Source organism: Ambystoma mexicanum, chromosome 2q (assembly GCF_040938575.1).
Source record: "Ambystoma mexicanum isolate Mex_15411 chromosome 2q, UKY_AmexF1_1, whole genome shotgun sequence".
NCBI classification, from domain to species: Eukaryota; Metazoa; Chordata; class Amphibia; order Caudata; family Ambystomatidae; genus Ambystoma; species Ambystoma mexicanum.
Genome location: NC_090924.1, coordinates 937,352,546 through 937,379,090, shown reverse-complemented (window position 1 = coordinate 937,379,090; position 26,545 = coordinate 937,352,546). Strand labels below are relative to the sequence as shown.

Below are 26,545 nucleotides of genomic sequence, written 5' to 3'. Positions count from 1 at the left end.
ATACTTGTTCTTGGTTGGCATTTGAGGCCCATGTTTGGGAGGTAGCAGGGGCTGTGTGGGGCTTTCATTTGTAAATGTCCCATTGCAGTTCTATTTGCCTACAGATTCGTAAAATTGGCTGCTGATGACAGAGATAGGTTTAACATAAGTAATCGCCAGTCCCTTTGTTTAGGTGCCAACCAAACGCATCTTTGAGTCGGAGAGGAGTCTCGGGCAGGGTTCAGTGAGGACCCGACGGGTGCTGTCAGAATGTTGAGGGAGAGGCAGAGTGGACCAGAAAATCTTGCATAGGGCGATGGCGGACCTGGGGCCGGCACTGACCACCACCATCGGGGTGCGTGTCCCCACTGCGCGTGAACTCCAGCGAGCGCGCGCGCTACTTTGGAGGTGGCCCCCCGCCACCAAGTTCCTAACAATATGCACAATTCCTTCGGCTCCTAAGTGCTGTGATATCTGGCGGCATTATTACCCCTTTTCATTGTAGTACATGATTGCAGGTGTACACTGTGCTCCTTCGTATTTGTGTGAAGGTTGAAGACAAATCGAGCACGGCAGTTCATTCCTCTCCTTTCCTCGGACATGTAAAGAAATTAGTCGATTTTGGGACGTTCTATACACCGCCCATGGTTTCTGATTGTAAAGTTCGTTTCCAAGTACAGCTCTCCAGAGTTACCTCAGGGTTTGGTGCGCGATACAAATAATAAACAAATACAAATATGCAAAGTTACTGAGCCTATTGTTTGTGAAATATATGGTGGGGACTTGTACGTCCTTTTTAGTTGTAAACATATAAAGGTTACAGCTTTAAGTTGCTATGTACACATTTTTGGTGGGAAGAAATGTGAAGGCGGAAGTATACACGGCATACAGAAGGATTATGGAACTGCATTTTTGGCTGGGTGGCTATCTTTTCTTATCAAGACACGCGTGTGTTCTTGCAATCGTTGACTTTGCTGTCTTCTTTTCATGGCGCCATTTTCACACACACACGCAAAATTAGGAGTACATCTCGTGCCTGGGTTGTAAAATGCATGCAATAGAACAGCGTCTTGAGCGAACAATGAAAACATGCAGGTTTCATTTGAAAAGCAAATGGAGATGTGTGTTCTTAAGTAAGTGGTCACAAAGTTCCTGGACTGGCGCCAAGCCTCGCCCCCGATTGATCAGAAGCAGGAGTGTGTGCCTGGGTCTTCCCTCCTCCCCCCCCCCCCCCCCCCCGCTGCCCAGTTTGAGGCTCTCCCAATCGGATCCTCTTTCCCTGCCTGCAGCCCCCAGGGATAAAATGTGGGAAGTACGAGTTTCCGCCTGCTTTTTTTTTCCCTGCGCTTTTTTCTTATCCTTCCAGTGTGCTGGTTTCAACTCCGCGGAGCCCTCCTGCCAGCTGGGCGATTTTGGAGCAGGAACAATAAGGGTTTTCAGAGTTTTCTTCTGCACACTGCGGCGGCTCTCCTCCAGCCCTGAAAGTTCACAGGAGCCACCATGAGGGGGCGAGGAGGGGGCTAGCTCGAGCTTGGGAGACTCCAGTCTGCCAGCTGTTCTCTGGCACGCAGAGCCCGGATGGTTTAACAACAAGAGCCGCTGAGGGAGCCCATGGAGGGGCACGCGAGTGTGTCCGGGACGCTGCTGAGAACTACGGAGGCGAGGCCCGAGGGAGCCATCACGCCGCAGACCCAACGCGCCGGGGATGCTTTGTGCCTCTGGGGATGTTATGAACTTGAGTTGGCCGCCCTACCTGCCGCTGTTACTGCAAGAAGAGACTGTTGACCGGGGGAACCGAGGTCTGATCGCGTACGGGAGCTGCCAAAAAGTGACCGGTGGGCGAGGGGGATGCCGGAGCGGCGCACAGCTTGGCGATGGAGGTGCCCTGGACCCTGCGGCTGGTGGTGGTACTCTATGGGTTCAGTCATCTCTTCTGTGCCGTGCATCTGATCTGCCCAGAACCATGCGACTGCCAACAGCACCAGCACATCCTGTGCACCAACAGAGGCCTCCGCGCACTGCCCAAGGCCAGCGCCATGCCCAGCCCCGAGGACATAGTCACCTACAGCCTGGGGGGCAATTTCATCTCCAACGTCAGCGCCTTTGACCTGCCCCGCTTCAGCCGCCTGCAGAGGCTGGACCTGCAGTACAACCAAATTCGCCACATCCACCCCAAGGCCTTCCAGAAGCTGAGCCGCCTGGAAGAACTCTACCTCGGCAACAACCTGCTGCCCGGCCTGTCCCCCGGGGCCCTGGAGCCCCTGCACAAGCTCAGGGTGCTGAACCTGAACGGCAATGAGCTTAGCGTGCTGGGCCGGGGCTGCTTCTCCAGCTTGGCCGGTCTGGTGAAGCTGCGGCTGGACGGCAACGCGCTGCAAAACCTCCAGGAGGCGCTCTTCCTACCGCTGGGGAACCTGCTCTACCTTCACCTGGAGAACAACCGCTTGCGGGGCCTAGGCCGGGACCCCTTCGCTGGCCTTGGCCGTCTGCGACTGCTCAACCTGTCCGGAAACCTACAGAGTGCTCTACGGCACCCGGCCACCTTCCGGCCGCTCGGGGCCCTCGACACCCTGGTGCTCTCGGGCAACCAACTGCAGCAGCTGGGCAGCCGGGTGTTCGCGGCCCTGGGCAGGCTCACCAGGCTCATCCTGAGTGGCAACCGTTTGGCCCAGCTGGCGGACGAGGCCTTCGAAGGTTTGGGGGCCCTGAGGGAGCTGCGGCTGGACGGCAACTTACTGACCCATCTTCCCGGACAGCTGCTGGAACCCGTGCACAACCTGGAGGTGCTGGACTTGAGCCGGAACCTGTTGTCCAGCGTTCACCCTGCGGCCTTGACTGGCCTGCCAGCGCTGCGGGAACTGAGGCTGCAGGGCAACGCGCTGAGCGCCCTGCCAGGGCAGGCCTTCACCGGCAACCCGGCCCTGCACCGGTTGGACCTGGACGGGAACCGCTGGACCTGCGACTGCAGGCTGCGCGGCCTCAAGCACTGGATGGGCGCCTGGCACTCGCAGGGCCGCCTGCTCACAGTCTTCGTGCAGTGCCGCCACCCGGCGTCCCTGCAGGGCAAGTACCTGGATTACCTGGAGGACACGCAGCTTAGCGATGAGGCCTGCCAACCTGGCAGCAGTACCGCCAGCCCACCGCCCCCAGCTTCCCCGGACAGGAATGGCAGGGAGCTGGCCGGAACCCGCTCTGGAGCCCTGGGGGTATCGCTGCAGCCCAGGAAGCCCTCCAGGCGAGGGGGGCGGCGGAAGCAGCATCAGTACCTACCTAGTGCCAGGACTATGACAACAAGCAGCACGGAGCACATCCAGCAAAGGGCGTCCACTACCACCGCCCTACCTGAGCGCCACGGCGCGGTACCGCGTGCACGCCGACCAGCTCTGAGGCACTCCCGGAGGCGCCCGGGCGCGCAACTGCCGGCCCCCTCCGCCCTCACTCTGCTTAGTGGAACAACCTCTCACACCACGGCGGTCGCCACAGCACTCTTTGGGGAACACTCCCTGGCCCATGCAGCTCCAGACCTCCCGGCCGCCCCCATGGTCTCCGACCCCTGCGATTTCAACAAGCATTTCCTCTTCAACCTGACTGTGGCGGCGGTGACCGGCAGCACGGCCGTGGTGCGCTGGGGTGTGCGGGAGCACAGCAGCCCTGCCACGGGCCCCGTGCGGTTCCGCTTGCTCTACGACCGCTTTGGACAGCAGCAGCCCCCGCAGAGCCGCTTCCCCCGCTTCGTCTACCTCCCGGAGCGCTCCGAGGCGGCGGCCACGCTGAGGGAGCTGCGCGGGGACACCCCTTACATGGTGTGCGTGGAGAGCCTGCTGGGGGGCCGAGCCTGCCCTGTGGCCCCGCGGGACCATTGCGCCGGGCTGGTGACTGCACCCGAGGGCCCGCGCCCCCTGGACTACCAGCTGCTCACGCTGGGCCTGCTGGCGGCCAATGCCCTGCTGGTCCTGCTGGTGCTTGCGGCCTGGGGCTCGCGGGCTCTGCGCAGGGGCTGGGCCCGCCGGAAGGGACCCGTGCCACCCGCTGTGCGCCACATGTACTCTACCCGCAGGCCCTACCGCTCCGTGGGCACCGGCGTTTCCGGGGACTTCTCGGGCTTCCAGGCGCACCGCCCCCGCGCGGCCATGTGCACCATCAACGAGGCGGACCTCATCGAGTTCCCTGGGCCTTGCGAGAGGTTCATGGACGGCAACCTGCGCAGGGAAGAGGTCATGCAGAGGTTCACCGACTGACCAGCAAGAGACTGTAGGGACGCGTGAAAGAGTCCCAGTGACGGCCAGGGAGGCCCGTCCCCTCCCAGAGATGTCTTCATCTGTCAGAAATGGAAAGGACATAGCTCTTAGTCTGTCAAAAATGTCGGGACACGCTGGCCCAAAGGAACCACGCCAAAGCATGTGGCTAGAAGATTGTATTGTAGCTGCACACCAAGAGGAACATGTTTAAGCCGTACACTTAGAGGGAGCTTCCAACATGAGGGCTACTTGAGGGTATACGCCAAGTAACTGGACAGAATCTGTTCTCTAAAGAGCTTCCGACACAAAACAGGCAGCTATCTGAACTCACTAGAGTGACTCCTGGTCTTCGGGACGTGACCCCTGCTCTTCAGGACTGGACCCCCGTCTCCGCCTACTGGACTCCACATACCTGTTCTAATTTTGGGAAACTTTGTGACCCCTTAAAAACAAGCACCCCCCACACGTGGAAAAAAGATTCCCCGGGCTGCAATTCAGTCCACGGGAACTCGGGGATCTGGGGGGCCACCGGCGTTAGACACTCTTTCCATCAAGTCGCTCTTCACACTGCAGACTTTGCTGTCCTCCCGACTTCCCTCTTTCTTCCACAGCCCGCCCCCCCCCCCCTCATCCCCCCACCAAATGTCTGTGCAGGGCTTTTTAGTGAATTGTCATTATTGTTGTGTTCGAATCTTCAGTATTGTTGTGTCCGAGGGGTTGTTCCATTGTATGCTGCTCCCCATGTATTCGTTATGTCTGTGCCATCAGCTTTTTGGCAGCAGTTGTGTGTGCTGACGAATGAGCATCTTTCTCAATGGTATGCCTAATGTGACTGTAGAAAGAAAAAAAAGACCCAGCCCCCCCCGCCCCCTCCAACCAAAGGGTCACCATACACAGAATAGCACATCCTAAGGAGGCTGAGTAGAGTTTAGTCTGTTCTGGACTCCCCCACCCTCCTCTGCACTGTTGTTTCATATTGTGAACTTGCTGCTACTGGTAGAATTGATCAGTGATGCTGGCTGGGGATTCGCGGACCCAGGCTGTGCTGGATCGACTTATTCAGTGATGCTGTGTTGGACTGAATTATTCAACCATGCTATTGGCTGCATGTGTTAAGAAGGCGTGTTAGTGCTTGTGCGTGTGGGAAGTATGGGTCCAACGCAGCACGCTTGAGTACCTATATCATTGGGCGATGTGGTGCGGCCGAGGTCTGGGGTCGTTCTGCAGGGTCGCTCAGCTTAGGCCGCAGTCATCTCATCCGAGACGCGTTGTCGGCCTGTGCCACGTCTCACACAGGGGAGGGGAGACGTCTGAGGAAGGCCCCCGCAGCAGCTCCTATAATCACCAGACTGGGCCTCTCATTATGGGACTTTAAAATGGCCATTGGCGACGTGTTGCCTTTCCGGTTTTTTGCCCTTGCTGGGGGTTTCTTGGTGCCCTCGTGGCCCTGCAGTTGGCACCTCCAGTGTACTTTTCTCCTCAGTATATCAGTTAACGTGATAGTGCCATTGCATTACGCGGGTACCGGGGGCTACCCATGTGTTTGTAGAGGCGGTACTGGCGCTGTTCTTCCAATGGGCCAGTACACGGCCCTACGGCCCTTCACATAAAGTAAGGAGGGGGCGTTTCTCTGGTTGTCTCCAGCTATTAGCCTCTCCCCTGCCCCCCACCCAGTAACCTCTCAGTCCTCAGTAATCGAGGATGTTGCACTGTAGCACCCCGGGTGGCTTTTCTATCGTGGGTACCACCATGTCCGCACAACACATGGCACGTCCAAATGAACTGCTTGGGATCTTTTATCAGCAAATTTACCACAGCCAGTAGCGCACGTTCCCGTGCAAAGGAAGGCGCTATATGCGTCGGCGTGCACTGCGCATAAGGGGAGAGAAAGTGTATCTCGTCCAGCTGTTAGGTCAGCAAAACAAGGCACAAGAAGTTCGAGCCCTGCACTCTTTTGTTCAGCAAACGGGATTTCTGACCTCAGAGGAGTCATTGCAAATGATTGCAGCTGGAATAATGGAACCAAATGTAGTCTGATAAAAGACACAGAAGAAATAAAAACAAATAGCAACTCTACGGTACATGTACAGGAAAATCAACTCTAATAATACAATGTACCGTGAAATCCATGTCATGTATAAATGAACCGACAGCGCCCCCTGCTGTACAGGGACCAGACTGACGCGCGAGACCTCTGCGCGCTACAAGTCACCGTGCCAATGATTGGTCTTCCATTTATAACTGGCGCTTTTCCACATCTTCGGGAACGTGCAATACTCTCCCAGTCGTTTACATTACGTTTACTTTTGAAGGTGGAGTTATGGCCGATGTCCTTACTTGCCCCCCCCCCACCCCCGAGGAAGGACTTAATACGATGGCTTTACCTGATGAATACGGTGCATTTAACATCGGTACTGACAGCGTGTACGTCCTTTATAATGCAGTATTACTCGATGATTTCACAATGTAAATTAAGACTATGATATTTTGTATTAATGTTTAAAGAAGAAGTCACATTGCGTCCCACTAAAGTGTACACCTCATTGGAGTATAATAACAATAACGCATTATCAATTACAATTTAAATAATATATTTATAAAGTTCACGAGACAAACGGTATTGTTAACGTTTTTGAATGTGTTGCCCAACTCAACGGTACGGCTTTCATTGATTTCAGATGCGTGCGCACATCCCCCGACACCCCCTCCGCCCCCCACACCCACAGCACCTATGCTGGTGTATCACCATGGCACACCAAAACGCAACGTGCTATGCCTACATCGAGCGACAGTCCACAACACGACCACAAGAATACCGTTCCATAACCAGTCACACAACAGTGAATCGCGGAAAGACTTCATTAAAACGAGGCATGTCCATTTTTAGATATTGAATAAACACGTATTATTTTGTAACAATTAAATATGTGTGGCACCTGGAGAACCCTTCCCCCCACCCCTCCATAGTAAACAAAGAAGATCTTCAGCTCCGGAGTGGCCCTGTCCGAGCGCTGGACTAGAGCGCCCCCCCCAGCTTTGCTATGGTGGGTGTGCTGCCCTTCTCAGGGGCAACCACGCGGACTATCTCCAGAGCACGTGTTTTAGATGCTCACTCTCAGCACCGTCACTGAGTGGTAACGAAAGAGCGTAGATACAGCTTCGAGCTTTTATACAGTGCTCACCCATTGCCCATGGGGTGCGCCCCCACCCCAACGAGGCACCCAAGAAACAGTTTGCCGACCCATTCACACAACCTTTAAACAGGGTCTTTCAATCCCATTTCTATATAAGCACCCAGAGTGTATGAGATGACATGTTTATCCTTCCCAGTTCCCTACGTGTGTGCGTGCGTGTGTGCACGCACGCGCGCTACTGCTGGCCCATCCACATCGATTTGGCTAATCCCATAAACAGACAGACCCACGAAAGGACAGGTAAAGGGCATGCTTTTCTTTTTATCAGTCAATATACTTAATTTCGAAAATAAAAAATGTCCATCAAAGATTAGAACAGTATAAAACGCATTTGTACATCATTGATAATATATATTTAAAAGAATAAGTTAATACAACCAACTCCATCCTGTGCTAAATCACAGCCATTGGTGTACTTGTTTTCTTTTTACCCAGTGTGCCCCCTGGTTTTTTGATGCCACTACACCTTTTGCTTTGCCAGCGAGCTTATAATGTGCCCATCGGAACCGACATATCTTATGGACATTCTGAGCCTATGGCTATGACGTAACTCTTCCCACACACATGGAATGCGTTAGACCGTAACATGTTGTGGACAGCCAATCAGCGTGCCCGACCCGTGTGCTGGAATTACTCCGGGAATCTTGCCAGAGCTGCATTTTCTCGTGCTCGTGGCTGCCTCCTGGGGAGAGACCCCCACAGAGAGGTTCCGAGTTTGCCTCCCGCCGAGCAAATCGTCCTTTGTCAGCTGGTGGGGGCTGTTTGCTCCACCCTGAAGCAGATACAGTGTAGGCTGACTCATTCGGGGGCTGTGCTGGTTGAGTCAGGGAACACACAACGCGAACGAGGCAGGAACTGCGTGAACGGCACTGTAAGAACATAACATCGAAACGTGAGCAAAACCGGCCAGCTGAACTCAAACCAGCTGCATGCCCATACTGTCACAACAAAGGGACACTATGGATGGTCGTGGGGGAAAAAATCCCATTTATTTGGGGAGGAGAAGGTTTCAAATGCGCGAACTTTGACACCCGATTTACAGACACTTTGCACGGGGGGCATCACAGCGCCTAGATGCCTTTGGGCTTTGTGCGCTTTACAAATGAATGAATGAATAAATAAATACAATGCAATTTTGCATCAGAGTTTACACCTGGGCAGAACTTGATGTGGTGTACAAATGCATTGCTGCATTATTTGTTTGCCCAGGGGCAATGTTATGCCAAGTGCTGCTGCGGGTACATGGGTGAAGTGCACCGGTACAACGTTTGGAGCACATTACAAGTTGGGAGGCGATGATAAAAGAGGTGGCATTTGGCAAACACCGCCGGCTGTACTGCCCTCCAAATGGCAAGCTTCACCTCGCCCGCCTTCGGTTCAGATCAATCTCTGCTGGCACATTTGCATTCAGAAAAGAAGATGCCACCAATTGGCGGCTAATGAGGACTGTACCCGCCCTTAAAACGCTGTGCTTTTTTTTTATAGGAGTCCTGGTCAAAGCCCGAAAGCCAACCGGTTTCTGCAATCCGTGTTTTTTCCTGTGAATTTGAACGGACTCCGCAAGGAGCACAGAGTGAAGGGGCGGTGAAAGAAGCCCCTTGGTTGCTCCTTATTTTTACTGGCAAACCTAGTCCTCGACACAAGCCAGGAAGGTTTGCATTGGCAGTTTTCTAATAGTAGTAATCGCGATTCCCACTGGAGGAAATCTGAAACAAAGGGCCTCGGTGTGCCTTGCCCCCCTTTTTATCTTTCTAGATGACTAGAAAGGGATCCTGAAAGCTCCGAATACCTGGTCCGCAGGGTGTTCCGTTCTTTGCGCAACAGTCTGGCTTTAAGGCAGGGTAGGAGTGGAACCGGACCAGTCACATGCTGGACCTCCTGGCCCCGCCAGACCTCCAGAAGCTGCCACAGACCATGCACAGGTATGACTCCCATCACAATGCTTTCACATTCTAAGGTTCCCTTTCCTCTTATATTTCCCCAAATCGCCTCCGTGCCGCAAACTCCTAATACAGGTAGGCACTGTGCCCCGATCCCACTGCCCCCAATCAGCTCGACACCCTTAAAGAACTCGCCCGGTCTCTTCCCAATGACCCTGCATTCTCTCCCATTCCACTTCCCACAAAACCAGCATCACGCTGGTCACGCCCCTTCACACATTGTCTTCTGTGAGCCAGTGTGGAGTCACACATTTCTTCCCTCTGCCCAGGGTCCTGATGACCAATCATAGACCTTCTGAGAAACCTGTGAAGCAGTGCATGCTCGTACTTCTTCCACAAGCTCCACATCTTCTGCTCCCTGGCACTAAATCTATACCACAACCTCCCCATCGCACTTGGAGGTTATTCACGGAATACAAGAAAGCCCACCCTCAATCACTCCTTTCCTTGAATTGGCTGAAACTATTAGTAGTTTACACCTGCAAATAACCCTCTTACCCGCATCCCGGGGATCAGTGTGGCAGCGGCACACCCATACTTTCCTGAACCATCACATTTCCTTACCACAGCCTCTCCTTTTATCACAAATCCTCCCGCATCCGTGTGCCGCAGGGTGATGTGATTTTCGATTTGGTATCTCATGGTTTCGTAAAGCAGTAGGTTGTGTCTTCTGGTTACGGGTGTTTCTAGTTACGCGTCCCTGAAGAAGGTTGTTTCAACGCCCGGCACCTGATGGGTATGTTCTTGAAAACATATACAGGATTCCCTCGGCACGTCTTGAGTAAGGGCTTGCGTGTTAGTAAACGGGTCATGGTTTGAAGATATTGGGCGATATGACCACAGATCAAGCCTTTCAATTTATTTATACATCATAACATCCAATGGAACTTCTTGGAGCTGGAAGAACCCTTTCAAACGCTTCCCATGATGAGCCATCCTTTATCAGGGAATTTCACTCCAAAACGAAGGCCCATGAAGAACGGCAGAGACTACCTTGTACTTTTTGCGCTCTCGCACTGCTTGCAAGTTGCAAGCGTTGGCTGCCAGAGGCCATGGTGCCTCCCTCAAACCCTGAACCCAACTGCTCGCAGTGACATGTGACCTTCCTGAAGCTGTCGCATCCAACCCTGTGCCCATTTCAATCTGCCCCGTTCAGTGCCGCACAGGGTGACGTGTTGCACATATCGGGGCACTAAGTCAGGAGGAGTGCAGGAAGGAATCAACTTGGAGGGTGAGGGGGAATTGTTCAGGCTGTTCCCTGTGATCTAAAATGCTGAGACCCGCGCCCTTTAGCGATGTAGAAAGAGAATAGTAGGAAAAAGTAAGAACCACTTTCCGGAACTTCAAACACCTTCCATCTGGCATAAAAGTACAACTGAAGTGGGCGGAGGGGGGGGGGCGTTTTGTCATGTTATCACGTGGGCCTCAGTGTTTCCCATCGTCTTGTCACATTTACTAAGGATTCAAAGATGAAGAAGGAGCACAGGTGGTTTGGGAATGGCCCAACAACAGGGTTCCAAATACCCGAAGTCCTTCTTGTTAGGGTGGAAAGGGAAGAAGAAAGTGAAGAGCTATTTTCTTCCTCTGTCTTCGTGTAGAACCTTCATTACCAACAATATGGCGGCACACTTGACCCATCTGGTATTTGGCTACAAGTTCTGACTTTGTTTATCCTTCAAAACATGGCCGTCGTCTTGTTTTTAAACATTCCCTCTCCTTTTGAAGGGCAAATCTAGTCATATTTCAGAAATATGAAGTAGCCATAATTATACTTTATCTTTGTTGTAGGAATATAAAAGATTATACCTCACAAAATCAGTAGAGTTGTTAACCCGGGAACCTCGTGTTGCCCGCCCAGCCCACTGCATTGAGTCTTGCTCATGTCCTTACTTGAAATTTGCTATTGTGTTTTGGTCTTTCTGTTTTTTCAAAGCCATGTGGTTCAACTCAATATGTTAGCAACTACTCTGAGAATTTTTATTTCAACTTCGTTTAATATTTGCAAAATTAACCATTGAAGTTGCTTCTTTTATGTTACCTCTGAAAATGTTTTTCGGTGGGGTCTAGCCGAGGCGTCAGGAAAATAGACTTTGCACATACCAAAATATGTCGGTGTTGGTACTGTATGTTGACGTGGAGGACCACTGTATTCTTGTTCCATTCGCTTTTTTCTATTTTAGACTATTTAGAGACCCAACAAAGAAAATCTCAGTTCCTTTAACCATTACTATGTTAACTGTATTCCTGGAGTATGGCAGCTGCTGTGAGAGAGGGGCTGCATGGCCTGGAAGTACCAAGCAATTCAACAGTGAAACCTATTGTGGAGCACCATATCACTGGATATTCTTCCAATGGGAGATGCAGACATACTGTGTGTTTTATTATTTGATCTGCCAATAAATCTTTTTGTACGATGATAAGAAAGAAGTAAGCTTGTGGTTTATAAAGAATCAATATTAACCATTTGCTTGAGTTGGAATTAAAGATCAATATGATATCATATTTAAGCATATGACTACTGACATTCTTCCAGCCAGCACTGTAGTGACCTCTCTATACCAGGGCTTGTTCAAGATTCATTGGTCTGGTGCCTGGGGTGACCGGCCCTGAGTATGTGGAAGTCAAAAGCAAAGGGAGAGGTGGGAGAGGAAGCGTGGAGTGGCCAGTCTTGCTGTGGGAGGGCAATTGAGTAACACGGGAAGGATGGAAAATGCTTGCTTCTGATTGGATGTGTGGGATCTCGGCATTGTGGGGTTTGAACGAGCATCCTCTGTGATGATGCAGAATGAAGAGTAACCCCCCCGTAATAGGTCAATGTTTCTGCGGCTCTGAGTAATTGTTAAAGTGCAGTTGGGGTATCTGTTGTTGCGTGATGGACTCACAACGTGCCTAACTGGATCATTGAACTTTGGAAGCTGATGAGATGTGGAAGTGAATACTTTACCCAAACCAGAAACCAGGGTATAATTCCTGAGGGATGTATATGATTTGTTCGTATCAATTAGCCCGTGGCCGATTTGACAGTTTTCTTTCCTTTTGTTTTGTTATGCAAATATATACGGGGGAAACCCCCTGCAACCCCACCAAATCTCCCTACATTATTTAATACCCCATACCCACCCCCCACATATATTTGCAGTCAAAACGGCCGCAAAAAATTAGGCCAAATCGTTTACGGCCAAATTGGCCTGGTCAATTTGGGTAATACCTTCCTGAGACCTCAATGGGCCTCATCACAAGGTTGGTGGTATCCCAGCGGTAATTGCACCGGGATACTGCCAACACAAATAGCATTACCGCTACTATTTCCAGCGATATTAGCACCAGATCACAAGTAGCGTTTAGGCGGTAAATTCCCATTCCCCATTGGTTCCATTCCCATGGGGCTGGAGGTGCAAATAGAGCCGGCTCATTCACCTCCAGCTTAGATCATGGTGAATGAGTCTATGGCCTGTTGGATTGAGTTTATTTTAGTTCTGAGATGGGTCACAAATGTTCACATAACATTTGGGAGGATATGGTAGTGTTGCAGCATGAGGTAGGGTTTATTTCCTCGATAATTCTGTACATTTCCGTATGTGGTTTTGGCTGCTGATTGGATTCTTGCGGCATAGTGTGTTTTCTTGGCTTTTAAAACTACTGATTTGTATAGCCACATTTGCCATAGGTAATTCATTGTGTCCAATTGGTTATAGTTTTTACTCCATGACTTTTCTAGTTTAAAGTTTGCTTTCTTAAGTCCTCTCAATTCCGCTGTGAGCTATCCACCCGCTACTTTTTTCTTTGTAGGTTTGAAGGTTTTTAAGGGTGCCAATTGGCTAAGTGTGTTTGTTATCCAAGTGTGAAGATTATCTCTGACAATGTCTGGTGTTATTTCATTTAGTTGGGGCTTATCGGGTTTGGTGGTTACTAATAGTTGTGTTAGGTTTTCTAGATCAAGCATTTTCATTTTTTTTTTGGTTGTCGTTTGTTGCTTTGTATTTGCGGTTAGTGCACGGGTTGGGGTTCTGATAGTTAAGGGGGTCATATGATGGTATGATGGTCTTTTCAGATGATTGGTACCAGTGGGGTAGTAGTGTAGAGTCCATCACTGCAGAAGATAGAATCGAGAGTGTGTTTGGGTCTGTGGGTAGGTCCATTCACCATTTGTTTGAGTTGGAGAGTTTCACGTTGAGCGCTGAGGGAGTTTGTTGCCGTTTAGTGTTCTCTTTCGAACCCGATGTTGAACTCTCCCAGTATGATGATGTTGTCATGCTTTACAGTTAGGCTGGCTATGACAACAGTTTGTTTGGTGGCAACATTTGGGTTGCAGGTGGGCAGTCTCTGTATACGTAGGAAGAGTATGTTGAATTGGTCACTGATTTTGATGTTTATTAGGAGGGATTCAGAGTCTTCTATTTCTGTTTCTGTTACAGGTCAAAAATGCAGGAAATCTAGTTTTTGTTTGGCAGGGTGATGCCACCTACTCTTCTGCCTTCTTTGTTGGATTGTATTAGTTTGTAGTTGCTTTGTATGGCTTTGTGAGTGATTACTTACTTGTCTGATTGCCATGTTTATGTAAGGAAGAGGGCGTCAGAGCCACCTTCACTTAGGAGGTTGTGTATTTCAGTCTTGTGCTTTGCCATAGTTTATACATTGAGCAGGCTGCAGTGCAGTGTTTCCCTTTTTGATTGGTTCGTTGTTGGATGCTTTTTCAGGCGGTCCAGTGGGATTGGGTTACATGGGTTGTTTGTTCTCTGGTTGGGTGACGGTGGGTGTTTCGGGGTATGCAGACCGATCCTCTGTCTCTTCATTGAGGAGTAACAGTAGATTGTGTGATTCAGTTCACTGTTTTGTTGTAGTTTGGTGGTTGGTTGCTGAGTAACGCATTTACCAATCTCTTGCTATGAAATGAGTGTTCAGGATGGGAAATTGGAGTGTAACTCCGATTCTTGAAGATGTTTTTTGGTTGGTGTTTTCAGCATTGCAGGATTCTGTGTTTTGGGATGTAAACATTTTTCTTGGTAGACCTTCCTCTGATGTCACATGGGTCCTTTTTGTGGTTTGTTTTATTTCTGATTTGATTAGTTGGTAGGTGGAGAGGTCATGTTTAATGTATGCTGTTTTTAGTCTTGTTTTAGTCTGGTGTTTTAGTTCCTTTAATGAGGATTGGTGATGATTTAGAGGTGTTGTGAACTCTGGTTGTTGGTTCCTTGCGTTCGTTGACAGTGTGTGATTTTCCTTTCTTGCTCTGTTATCCATTCTTGTTAATTTTCCCTTCATGTAGTGGGGCATGGCTGTTGTGATGGGTGTCCTGTGTTTGTTGCAGGGCTCAAGTCCTTAAAAAATAAGCATTGGCAATGCCAATAGTTTTGTCGTTTACTAATGTTCTTTTCATGTTCTTTTCATTTTGCATTTATAGGCACCAGGGTCCAAAAAGGAGAGTGCAAAGTTTGAAAGAAGGATGTGATAAGGGGTGCAGGTGTGCAATAGAACGAGAAGGGTAATCTCAAATACAGGACGTTTTTATGAATCTCCAAATGAGATACAGCCTGTATGGGAACTTGATCACCACTCCTCCCCCATGAAGTCCCTTGCTGCTAGAGGACCCTGTGTGCAAGCCTGGTTTTAATCTTGTTGGGGCTGCCCAAGCCTGTCACATCAAAACGAGTACTGTCAGGATGGGTGGTAATGCTACCTTGTAATAGCACCACAGAGCAGTACGTCGGGGCAGCAAGCATGATAAATAAAAAAAGGGGAAGTTATGATTCAGGGATGCACTGACTGCATTGCATTAGGGGTTCACTGCACACCATCCTAACATGCGGCTTTCGTGCATTGCAATGGAGCATTTTGTTGTAACGTGGTAACTTGAATTGCACAGCGCACGTTGAGTGAGACGCAAACAGGTATTAAGCAATCTTGAACGGATGACACACTTTTTAAGAAAATTTATATTTTTGCTGTTTTAACTCTTCCAGGTTGTCAGATGTCACTTTCTGCAGACAGTTAAACATCACAGGCCTGTTTTACAGCACGTTTACGAATCTGAGAATTCCACTGAAAAACGCTTTGTAAATCAGAACCATCATCTCAGAACACCTAGAAGGGTGCGTCCATATTTTGGTCTAAAGTGAAATATTAGGAGTGGCAGTCAAATATGGCCGCAAAATGCACCAAGATAACATACCAAGATTAGTGACATGAAAAAATGGCCACCACACACAAAAACGCGATGACGTCATCATGCAAACATGCATGATGGCGTAATCTTTGCCGCGTTTCTATCATGTATAAAAAGATACCACATGCGAGTTAGACACAGCGTGAGTAGGACGCTGAGGACAACTGCATCCTGGGAAGCACATTTTATAAGGTAAGAAGTAGAGTAGAACTCTTAAAATGGAAAAATATTTTCTTTTTGAATTTCTGGCTCTTTTGGGCTTGAACTTACCTTATACTCTTTTGGTAATGAAGTTAACTTTTTGGGGGAAAAATACAAATGGTCTTTTTTTTGGTACATTGAATTACCCGTGTAGAATTTAACTGGCCTCACCACCCCGAATTTTTCTAACAATAATAACAAAATGTTTAACATGCATAAAGACAGTAAAATGATATTGAAACTGATGGCCACACATTCAATTATAGGAAACCAACCAACTTTAAGAAGAAATAAACCGATTAGAGTTACAGCACAAAATCAGACTTAAGAAGAACTTAGCAAGACAAATAAGCAGGGTAAGTGTATTATGATTTGATATTTTGATTGTCAGTGTATTTCAAGATTAAATAAAGTTTTATATAAAAAAGACAAAATCCAAGGTATCAGCAAACATGACAAAATACATATTCTTCTCCTTGACAGCTTCTCTTTTGAGGAACCATGGACATAAATCCATAGAATAACACATGTTGAGAGAAAACCAAATGAGAGAAAATTAAAAACCTATCGATGCACATATAATTGATGGGTAGTGCCAGTACCTAAGGTATTAAAGGAACATACTAAAAGGAAACTTAAACCCCATTGGAAAATTAAACCTATCAATGTAAATACAATTGATGGGTGGTGCTAGCAATTAAGATAGGAGGAAACAAAACCAATTATACCTAAGGAAAACTTAACAAAGTACATTAATCAATGAAGATGCAATTGATGATCTAATAAGAAGGACGGGACAAAGTCAATTACGGTTGTATGGTACTCTGAGAATCAACCAATATAGAATGGACCTTTGAGAGCAACTAATAATATTGAATGTGGTGTGTGGTAATTAATTGATGACTCAATAAGAAGGAAATTGAATTTGATATGTGATATGTTTTTCAACAAATAAAGAAACAAAGTTGAAACCAGTACAGCTAGCGCACTGCTTAATGGGCTCAGAAAAGAAGTAAAAACCCAGGGTGGGGTTATAAGTTTAAAAGCTTTGGAGCAAGAAACCTTCCCATAGCCATCCAGCCAGGGAAAGGGGCATCCGGCTCCTAAACACTTGCACATAAAAGAAACAGTCGAGTTGAAAGCTGCATTCTCAGGGGTGAAACGAATATAGAGCAAATACTATGAACACTAAAACAAATGGGCCCATTAGACTATTGTAAGCAGTAGTCAATGGGTGTAACATTGCATGGAATAGGAAGATTCCATCGTTGGAATTTCCATCGTGTAAAAATTAATCAAATTGTTCCCATCACATTTTGCTACAAATGTGTGTGGGGTGGTGAGTTAGCGTAATAATAAAGGTAGTGGGGGATTGCGGGTGGCTTCAGGGGGTCTTCCCCACATACATTTGCAGCAAAATGTCCTATGAACAAGGGTGTTACTAGGTCTGGAAATGATCTGGGGCTGTGCTAATGTCCGGACTGTCAGGTCTCAGGGCTAGCTATCCTTTTGGTTGTAACCCCTGAGCTTCTATCCGGGTCTACAACCAAAATGACCGGGGCTATAGCACCCTCATCCCTCCCCAGCAACGCCTCTGCCTATGAACACTTCCATGATGAACATTTCTCAATGGAATCACATTGAACCACTGTGCACATCCTCAATGTAAATCCCTCTGTAATGATTGATGTATAGATAAAGTTTCATTTAGTAAGTAGAGGTAACAGATCAATTGGCTGGTAAAAAAGTGAAGTCTTACCAATTTAGTGTGGGCCTTGGTCCTTGCTGCTTATCTAGTTGCTTACCATACAGAACTAGCAAGTGAATGTATCCATTTTGCAATGTTCCAGGTTAGTGACGGCTTAGAGGCAGACTAAATATCCTTAGTGGGACCAGTCGGAAATAAAACATTACTGCAGATCAAGATGGAGGTCTTGCTTCGAGCATATCTGCCTGCTGGTATATTCTGCGATTAAGTGCTAGAGTAGTTTCTAATCAGTGGTGAATTACCTAATTCTGTTGAGATTGTTCTGCACCAAATAAATGAACCGCAAAAGGAGATGCTGTAGATAATCCAGAAGTAACACCAAGGAATCATGCGTGGTGTTTATATAACGCACACCTAGCTCGGAAGCAGTAAGTAAAGGATCATAGGTAACAGAAGGTTTACAAGAGCAAGGGCATATCATGGCAGCTTCCCAGATAACGTATGGGCATTTGCAGGCTTAGAGACTTCACGGTCCGCAGCGCTCCAAGAGGAATTCCCAGACCTGCAGCGTTGCCAGTTCTCTCCTGAATACGAGTAGTGTTGGAGTGCCTCCTTGTCCTGTGGAATGTGGTCCCACATTATCAGTGTATAACAAGAGGTGGCCTGTTTCCTCGTGTTCTCTTTCAAGCATTTGCTATTTTCCAGTTTCACAGTGTTATAGGGTCTGGGATTGTGCTGGATATTGGATATTGATAGCCTTGGATCTAATGAAGCATGCTTTAAAAATGATCCAGGTTGGGATATACAACCCTTGAATCCTTCTGTGAATGTGAGAGATGTGGTCAAATTTCTTGATGCAAGTGATTAGTCAGGCAGCGTTGTATTGAATTGCTTTGAGGTGTGGTAGGTCTGATGTGGAGACACCTGAGAGTCCGGACCTTATTAGAAATTTGAGGTTTGAAGGATATGTTGCCATTGATGACTAAAAACAACTATTTGGCACAGGAGACCTATTGATTCATTTTGGATAGCCAGGATAGGAAGAGTGTTGGCTTAGCTGTGTTACCGTTGAGCACAAATGTAAGTTTTGGTAGGGTTGAATTTAAGGTAGGTATTTGATATCCAGGATTGGATAATCGCAAGACGAGTGTTTAAGCCATGATATTTCTTGGGCACAACTGAAATTTAGGTATAATGGTGTGTCATCCACATGACATGTCCAGATTGCGACGGAGGCCTTCAAGAGGCTGCATGTATTGACTAAAGATGACTGACGATAGGCTAGACCCTTGGGGGCCCTCCCCGAAATGACTGGGCGGTGCATCAATTGGGGTTTCCCTCTCTGGACCAGTTGGTGTCTGTTGTATAAGGAGGAGGCAAAACATTGAAGCACAGAGCCAGAGAACCACACCAATGAGGGTAGCAGTGTGATTAGAGTCACTGCTTTATTTTGCTGCATTTGTACTACTAGTATGTTAACAATTTGAATCATACACAGTAGCAGAAAGGGTTGGTGGGGAAAGGGTGTAAAGGCTGTGGGCGAAGTGTGAGGAGTCAGAAATGAGAGGCAGACACAAAGATATAGACATTTTATTAAACAGAAATGGGTTGGAAATCACCTCTCTAGCCCTATTCCAAAGAGGATTTTCCATGTCTGAAAACTAAAACTAAGAATCTGTATGAGCCAAGTAGGCTGTAACTTAAAAAGACATCCTTGTGTCCAAAACATTTCTAGCCTGAAACCTCACACTAGAAAAAAAACAACAAAAAGTGCATGGAAATGTCTTTGACTTGGTATTAGTAAAACATGTTCACAACCAAACTTATAAGAATAGTTCTAACAAAAAGGTGTTTCCAAAGAGAGGCCATAAGATCCTGAGGGTGGTTCCCTTCCCCAGGAATTTTAGGTGGGATGGAAAAAAGTGTGTCTATATCCAACAGTTTCTCTGTGTCTTTGGTACTGTATTCACCAAGATTTTGTTCAAACAATACATCCCATAAAAGTCTTTCCTTAACTTCAAATAATACATTCCATAACTGCCTTTCTTTAGCTTTTCTTGTTACTATTGCAGATAGCTTGGTATGCTCTCCTGCCAGGAATTTTCCTCAAAGGTCAAACTCTGTACACAACTTCAGGTACCTGGTATACTCCCCTGATGGGACTTCTGCAAAAGTTCACAAGGGAAAGGGTTTCATTTCTCTTCCCTTTTCATCTCATGGGCTGTGCTTCCCAACTACCTCGTATTCTTCTCCCAGGACTTCTGAAAAGGTCCTGGGAGAAGAATATGAGCTTTGCTTCCCAAATGCCTGGTATTCTTCTGCCAGGACTTCTGCAAAATTTCACAAAGTTAGGGCTCTCCTTTCTCCCCCTTTTCCCCTCACAGACTTTGCCTCTCAGCTTCCTGGTGTATTCTTTTTATTGGCATTTGAACCTGTGCTTTTCCTTGATAGCAATTAACCAAGCTTGGCGTCTTTCTGTCATTTGAAACTTCATACAGTTCAAACATTTGCTGGTGTGTGTGTTCTAATGTCCCGGAGTTCCCCCATTGTTCTAGGCAGACTCACCGGGTCTTTGCAGCTCCACGAGCAACTGCTGGCTTCCCTGCAATGGAGAACACTGTTCATGTGTGCGGTCATGTTCCCTGGAGTCTCTGCACGATCTCCAGCCTCACCATAGCTTGCTTTCTTCCACGCTCTGCTATCCTTCTCGCCACACCGGTCTGGATACCTTGCGGTCAGGAGGCCCAGCACGGGGTTCCTCGTTCTCTCCTGCACAGCTGTATTCTGTATTGCCTCTGCCATTTGTAAATGTCCTGCTTACTCTGGGTCCAACAAAACAACTAGTCTGCACTTTAGACCTCAGGCCTCTGTTGATCTGCATAAGCCCCTCCCTCGTCTCAGTACTTGAGGATTTATTGGAGATGAAGTCCGTAGAGGTTAATGGATTTGTTTTTTTTAAAAACTTTATTTATTGGTGCACACAAGCCAATCACATACATTTCACCATTCCAACGTAATTACACTTCATTAATGATACACAATCAGGTATTCTCCGATTCTGATTCTTCCGCTGTAGCCTTGTCCGCAAGGTATTGCTTGTACCGGTCCCATAAATTTCTGGGTCTGGCTATGGGCAGTACAGAGTCTATATACATTTCTTCAGTGTCATTAGTCCACAACATGTCTTTCTCCCAATCTGCCTTAGTTGGGGGGGGTTACACTTTTCCATTTCAACAATATTGCCCTTTTGGCAATTAGCAAGCTCAAATTTAATAGTTTACGCCACATCGGGTTCATCTTCCCTACCACACCCAGCAAGCATAGCTTTGGTGTCCACAGGACAGGTAGATCCGCCATTTCGTCAAGCGCAGCACAGACCTCCCTCCAGTACTCTTTCAATTTTATACATTCCCAAAGCTTATGGTAGATATTTGCGCCCTCGGCATGGCATCTCGGGCACAATCCCGAGGTGGAGGGGTAGATTCGCTGAAGCTTTGCAGGTGTGTAATGCAGCCTATGTATTATTTTATAGTGTATAAGCTTATACCTGGAGTTGCATGAAATACTTTTGGTCAGCATACATATTTGCGTCCATTCGTGGTCCTCTATTTGTTGCCCCAAGTCTAGTTCCCAGTTGGTCCTGGACTGGTGGACCCCTTCTGGGCGTGTCTGGGTTATGATTTTATAGAGTGCAGCAGCTGTGACTTTTTGGGTCCCACTCGTGAACATATAGCCCAGCCCCATATTTATTTCTGGTTCTTCCGGAAAGGAGGGGTAAGCCCTTTGCATGGTGTCTTTAATTTGGTGGTACTGCCATTTGTGTCTATTCGTGTTCCCCACTACTTCCTTTAGGTCGTCCCATGTGGCAAATAGCCCATCCAGGAACAGCTGGCCACACTGTGCAATCCCTCTGGAATTCCAGTGCATAGCCACCTCTCCATCGAGAGAGAATGGTGAACGCGGGTCCCCCCATATCGGCATACTCGGATGATACAGCCTGCCCTTGCCAAATATATCCGCTATCTTAGCCCATGCTGTGGTGGTCACCTTCGTGGGGTCTAAGGAATTATGGTGTTTAGGGGCCGGTTCCAGCATCTTATGCAGAGCCAGTATTGATTCTCTAGCTTGTTGGCCATGTGGCGGCGGCCCCGGGTCAATAAAGTTTGCGGCCCAGTATGCAGCATAGTAAGCCTGCGCCGAGAGGTAATATAGCTCCAAATCCGGAGCCGCCAGCCCCCCCGTTGGTATGTGTTAGTTAATGTATTCCAGTTAAGCCTGGGGTGCCCGCCCCAGACGAACAATGTGCAGGCCCTCTTCATCTTGGAAAACAGTGTGCGCCCCGGCCACACCGGGACTGTGTGGAACAGGTAGAAAAGTTTTGGCAGTATGATCATCTTAACAAGGGCTATTCACCCCATTAGTGATATAGGAAGGGCGCTACAGCGTTTCATTTTTGCACACAGGGAGTCAGACAATGCATTATAGTTTAGCGCTCGTGTGAGCTGGGCCGTCCTCGCTATGTATGCTCCCAGATAGAGTATATGTGTGGGGCTCCATATGAGACCGCATAAGTCCCTGGGTTTCGTTGTATTTTTCGTGAGTGGGAATACCTCCGATTTACTAGGGTTGAGTCTCAATCCAGAATACCCGCCAAACTTATTCACCTCCGCCAGTACCTTGACCAGTGTGCGGTCCGGGTTCCTAAGATATAGTAAAATATCATCGGCATATAAAGTGATGATCTGCCTCCTGCCTTCCAACCATATTCCGTATGCGCTATAACGTGCCCTGAGAATGTCAGCCAGCGGTTCTATCACTAGGGCGAACAGTAATGGCGACAGGGGGCAACCCTGTCGAGTGCCTCCCAACAGTTCCAGGACTTCCGTTAAAGCGCCATTGATTCTGATCCTGGCATAGGGGTGAGTGTATAGAACGTGAATCCACCTTATGATATTGGGGCCAAAGCCATAGTTGCGTATCACCCCAAATAAAAAGGGCCAAAAAACCGTATCAAACGCTTTTTGCATATCCAGTGAGACCGCTACTCCTTGGGTCTCTGGGGATATTGTTGCTAGTATCTTGTGGCATCGTCTGATGTTGGTTGCTGTGGATCTGCCCATAATAAACCCTGCCTGATCGTCATGTACCATGTATGGCATTAACGATGATAATCTGGTTGCCAGCATTTTAGCGAAAATCTTCGCATCTGTGTTCATTAGTGACAACGGCCTGTATGACCCACATTCCTCAGGTGGTTTCCCCTGCTTGAGCAATAGTGTGATCACTGCTTCCCTTGTTGTTTCAGGGAGTTCTCCTTCATTCAGGGACTCTATCCACACAGTGTATAGCCTGGGCACAAGGAGATCGCTGAATTCTTTGTAGAACTCTGCTCCCAAACCGTCTGTGCCTGGGGCTTTCCCGTTGGGCAGCGCTTTTATCGCTTCGGCTATCTCTGCCTCTGTGATCGGGGTCTCGAGGGACTCCCTGGTGGCGTCAGCCAGAAGCGTTGTCGGTATTTGGGATAGGTAGGTGTCTATCTCCTCATCAGTACTGTCACATTGAGGGGAGTACAATTTCTTATAGAAATCATAAAATACCTTTTTCACCTTAACATCTTCAGTGGTCACTGTGCCATCCGGCAGATGTACGCACGGTATCGTTGTAATGCCTCTCTCACCCCTTACCATTCTCGCCAGCAGCCTCCCTGGTCTTTCACCCTCCCCATACCTTCGTGCAGCCACTGGTTTGTCGAAATAGCGGATCTCCTGCTCCGCTGCTTCTTTGTATTCATCCAGTCTGGTTTTAATGTCAGCGCTTGTTTGCGCTGAAGGAGAGTGTGCATATTGAGTTTGTAAGGTAGCTATCTGTGTTTCTAGTCGTGACAGTCTGCCCCTGATGTCCCTCAGGACTCCGCATTCAACAGCTATAGAGCTGCCTCTGATGCAAACCTTGAACGCCTGCCACAGTATTGCTGGACTAGACACCGTTCCCTCATTGATCTCAAAATACTCCTGTATTTTACTAGCCATTGCGTTTCTATAGACGAGATCTTGTAGAGCCAGTGGCTTGAACCTCCATGGTGGTCCACATGCCCTGATTCCGGGAACCTTTATTGTTAGCTGTATCGGGGAGTGATCCGAATACGTCCTGGGGTAAATATGTGTATCTGTAACCCAACCCAGCAACTCATTGTCAACCAGCCATAAGTCTATTCTTGAGTGCATGTCATGGACTGAGGAGTAGAATGTGTATTCCCTTTTGGACGGATTTAGCGCTCTCCATGCATCTTTCAGGTTGAGATCAGACATGTGAAGGTGTATTTTCTGTGCCGCCTTGGTGAGTGTCCTAGACCTTGTTGACGTGCGATCTAGGTTCACATCAAGGATGGTATTGAAATCCCCCCCGCAGATTAAATGGGCCGTCGGGTAGTTTGCCAATTTCTCGAATATTCCAGCATAAAATTCTGGGTCATCTATGTTCGGCCCATACACATTAAGGAGGACCATTTCGCTGTCACTAAGGGTTCCATGTAGCAATATGTATCTGCCTTCAGGGTCTGCTTCTGAATGTATACAGTTGAATTGAAGTGATTTATGAATAAGGATCGCCACCCCCCTCGCCCTTCTCGAGTAGGTTGTAAAATATTGATGAGGCCCCCAACTCGGGATTAGATGTCCAGCTAGTTGGGGCCCTAGATGTGTTTCCTGAAGGAAAACTAATTTGGGGCCTAGCCTGTTTATGTATGCTATTATCTTTCTCTTCTTCATGTGGATACCCAAACCGCGTACATTCCAGCTCAATATTTTCAAGCCGTCAGTGTCTGGTCTAGCCATTATCTAACCATTGATTATGACCATTTCCTTGGATGTGTAGCCTCACTGTGTATTTAATAGTTGTAGTGTCGAAGGCTTGTGCGCTTTTCATTTTAACCAACTTTTTCATAACTAGTATCCCAAACCATCTGCCCATTCCCTCCCCCCTCCCTCATAGTTCCCCGAACTTTAACTATGCTTACTGATCCCACCCTTCCTCCTCCCAACATTTAACGTGCACCTGCTACAGGGGGGGCTGTAGCGACCACCATTGCCCGGACCTCTCATCGCCATTTCCATTATGACTGGTTCTCCGTTGTTACTCTCATACATGTCAGCACATGCGGGTGGAGCTAGCATATGTGATTGTTCAGTTTAGTCTTAATCTTCCCACATGTGGGCCCCCCAATAGGGAGCCTTAGCTGTTTGCAGTCCCTTCTGAATCAGCACCATAGTAGCATTTTGTCTCCCGCATGTTTCATGAGTCTTCCTCGTTTCTAGGCCTCCCGGTAGGGGCAGGGATGTGTGTCTCGACAAAGTTTGCCGCCTCCTCAGGGAACGTAAAGAAGTATGTCTTGTTTTGGTGCTGTATCTTAAGCCTTGCCGGGTAGAGCATGGCGTATTTTACTTGGCGTTCGCGTAGTAGCTTCTTTACACCTGTGAACAGTTTCCTTTCCTGCTGTACCGCCATAGTGAAGTCTGGGAAGATGCGGATTATGTTGGCCTCCCACCTTAATTCCTGTTTCTCCCTGGCAGTTCTTAATATCATATCTCTGTCTCTGTAGTTGAGCAGGCGTGCGATAATAGGCCTGGGATATGCCCCAGGCTTCGGTTTGGGTGCCAGTGATCTGTGTGCCCTTTCCACGATGAACATTGCCGACCAGTCAGGGTCCCCCAGTAGGTTACGGAGGAGGTCTTCCACCGCCTTTTCTATTGACCCCTTTAGAGCTTCCTCTGGAACCCCGATAATGCGGATATTGTTCCGTCGAGACCTGGCCTCCAAATCCTCACACTTAGATTTCACTGTTCCCAGATCGATCGCCATTGTAGACACTGTGGTCTTCAAAGCCTCAAGTGCGTCTTCTGCTCCGGAAATTCTTGTCTCCGCCTCTGTAATGCGTGCTGTTGTCTTGTCTAGCTTGGTTTTAATGGATGTAACCTCAGCTGTTATACCATCCAATTTGACATTGAGCGCGGCAAACCCCTGTTGCATAGCTTGGAAGACCGCTTGCGGATCCATCATGGCCGCTTGAGCCGCCGGTTGTTCACGTGGAGGCACGTCTTCAGACATCAAGGGTTGTGCTCCTTTGTCGAGTGCTTTCGTGAATCTTTCAATGGATCCCTTCCCTTTCTTTTGACCAGGACGATTGGGCATTGTCTGTACGGAGTCTACTCCTCACCCCCCTCCTCTCGAGGCTCTGGGGATTGTCTAGTGCCCGCAACCCGCTTATGCGTGAAGCTTGTGGTATTTCCTCCAGGCTGATTTATGCAACCGCCGTGGCCAGAGAGCACGTTCCAGTTCCTGCCACCCCACCTATTAGTTGCCTTGTCCTCCGCTACTGGACCTATGTGTCCGCTGTGATCGCTGCGACCATGTTTAGCCCCCAGCAGGGAGCATTCCCATCAGCTCCACAACTCCTCTGGCCCCAAGTTCTTCTGTACCCTCTCAGCGTGTTGGGGTGTGGTGTCTGTGATAGCGGTGAGCCAGGGAAAAAACACAGGCAATGCCTTTCAGATCCGCAGCCCACACCGGAGTAATAGGCCCTTATCCTGCACGTGGGGCTGCTGGCTGCTGCAATCCTCCCCCACCGCCAGTGACTTCCAGAGCGCCGCAGGCCTGCCGCCTCCGATGGCCACCGCCTCCGAGGGCCACTGTCCACCAGCCCCCTCCAAATGTGCCTTAGTGTCCGTGCCCAGTTATCGAGCGTCTGCACTCGAGCCAGCCGTGGGATGTCCCTTTGGGGGATGGCGGGGGGGGCCTTTCATCGCGTTCACGTTTATTGAAGGGATGTGGTATGGGGCACGTGCCAAGGCGCCTACATGCGTGGGTGGGAAGGGAGAATACCCCGTTGGTCTTTTATACGGGTTTCCTCAGTGTCACCAGATGCGCGTTGGTGCGGGGAGGCCCAATCCCTCGATGCGGACTTCCCACGCGCCCCCGGCCAGACTGCAGACGCGTACCTCTGTTGGCCGCCGGGGAGCAGCAGTCCAGCCAGGCACCCGCGCCCTCCTACCTTGCGGGCCGCGGGCCCTGTCTCCGATCCTCCGGTTTGTCTCGTGCCCGGGCGGCGGTGGGAGGGGGAAGGCCAG

The 26,545-nt window shown here is 48.7% G+C and overlaps 1 protein-coding gene across 1 annotated transcript; it reads left to right on the top strand.

The window, feature by feature from the left end:
- The first annotated feature begins 1,309 nt into the window (after window positions 1-1,309).
- Window positions 1,310-11,858, top strand: TRIL (TLR4 interactor with leucine rich repeats). Its single transcript, XM_069648245.1, has one exon. The coding sequence runs from the start codon at window positions 1,854-1,856 to the stop codon at window positions 4,215-4,217; it is 2,364 nt and encodes a 787-aa protein (XP_069504346.1). The 5' UTR covers window positions 1,310-1,853; the 3' UTR covers window positions 4,218-11,858.
- Window positions 11,859-26,545: the final 14,687 nt, after the last annotated feature.

Excerpts from the sequence above, each read along its gene's own strand:
- TRIL (XM_069648245.1), top strand. The coding sequence starts at position 1,854 with ATGGAGGTGCCCTGGACCCTGCGGCTGGTGGTGGTACTCTATGGGTTC.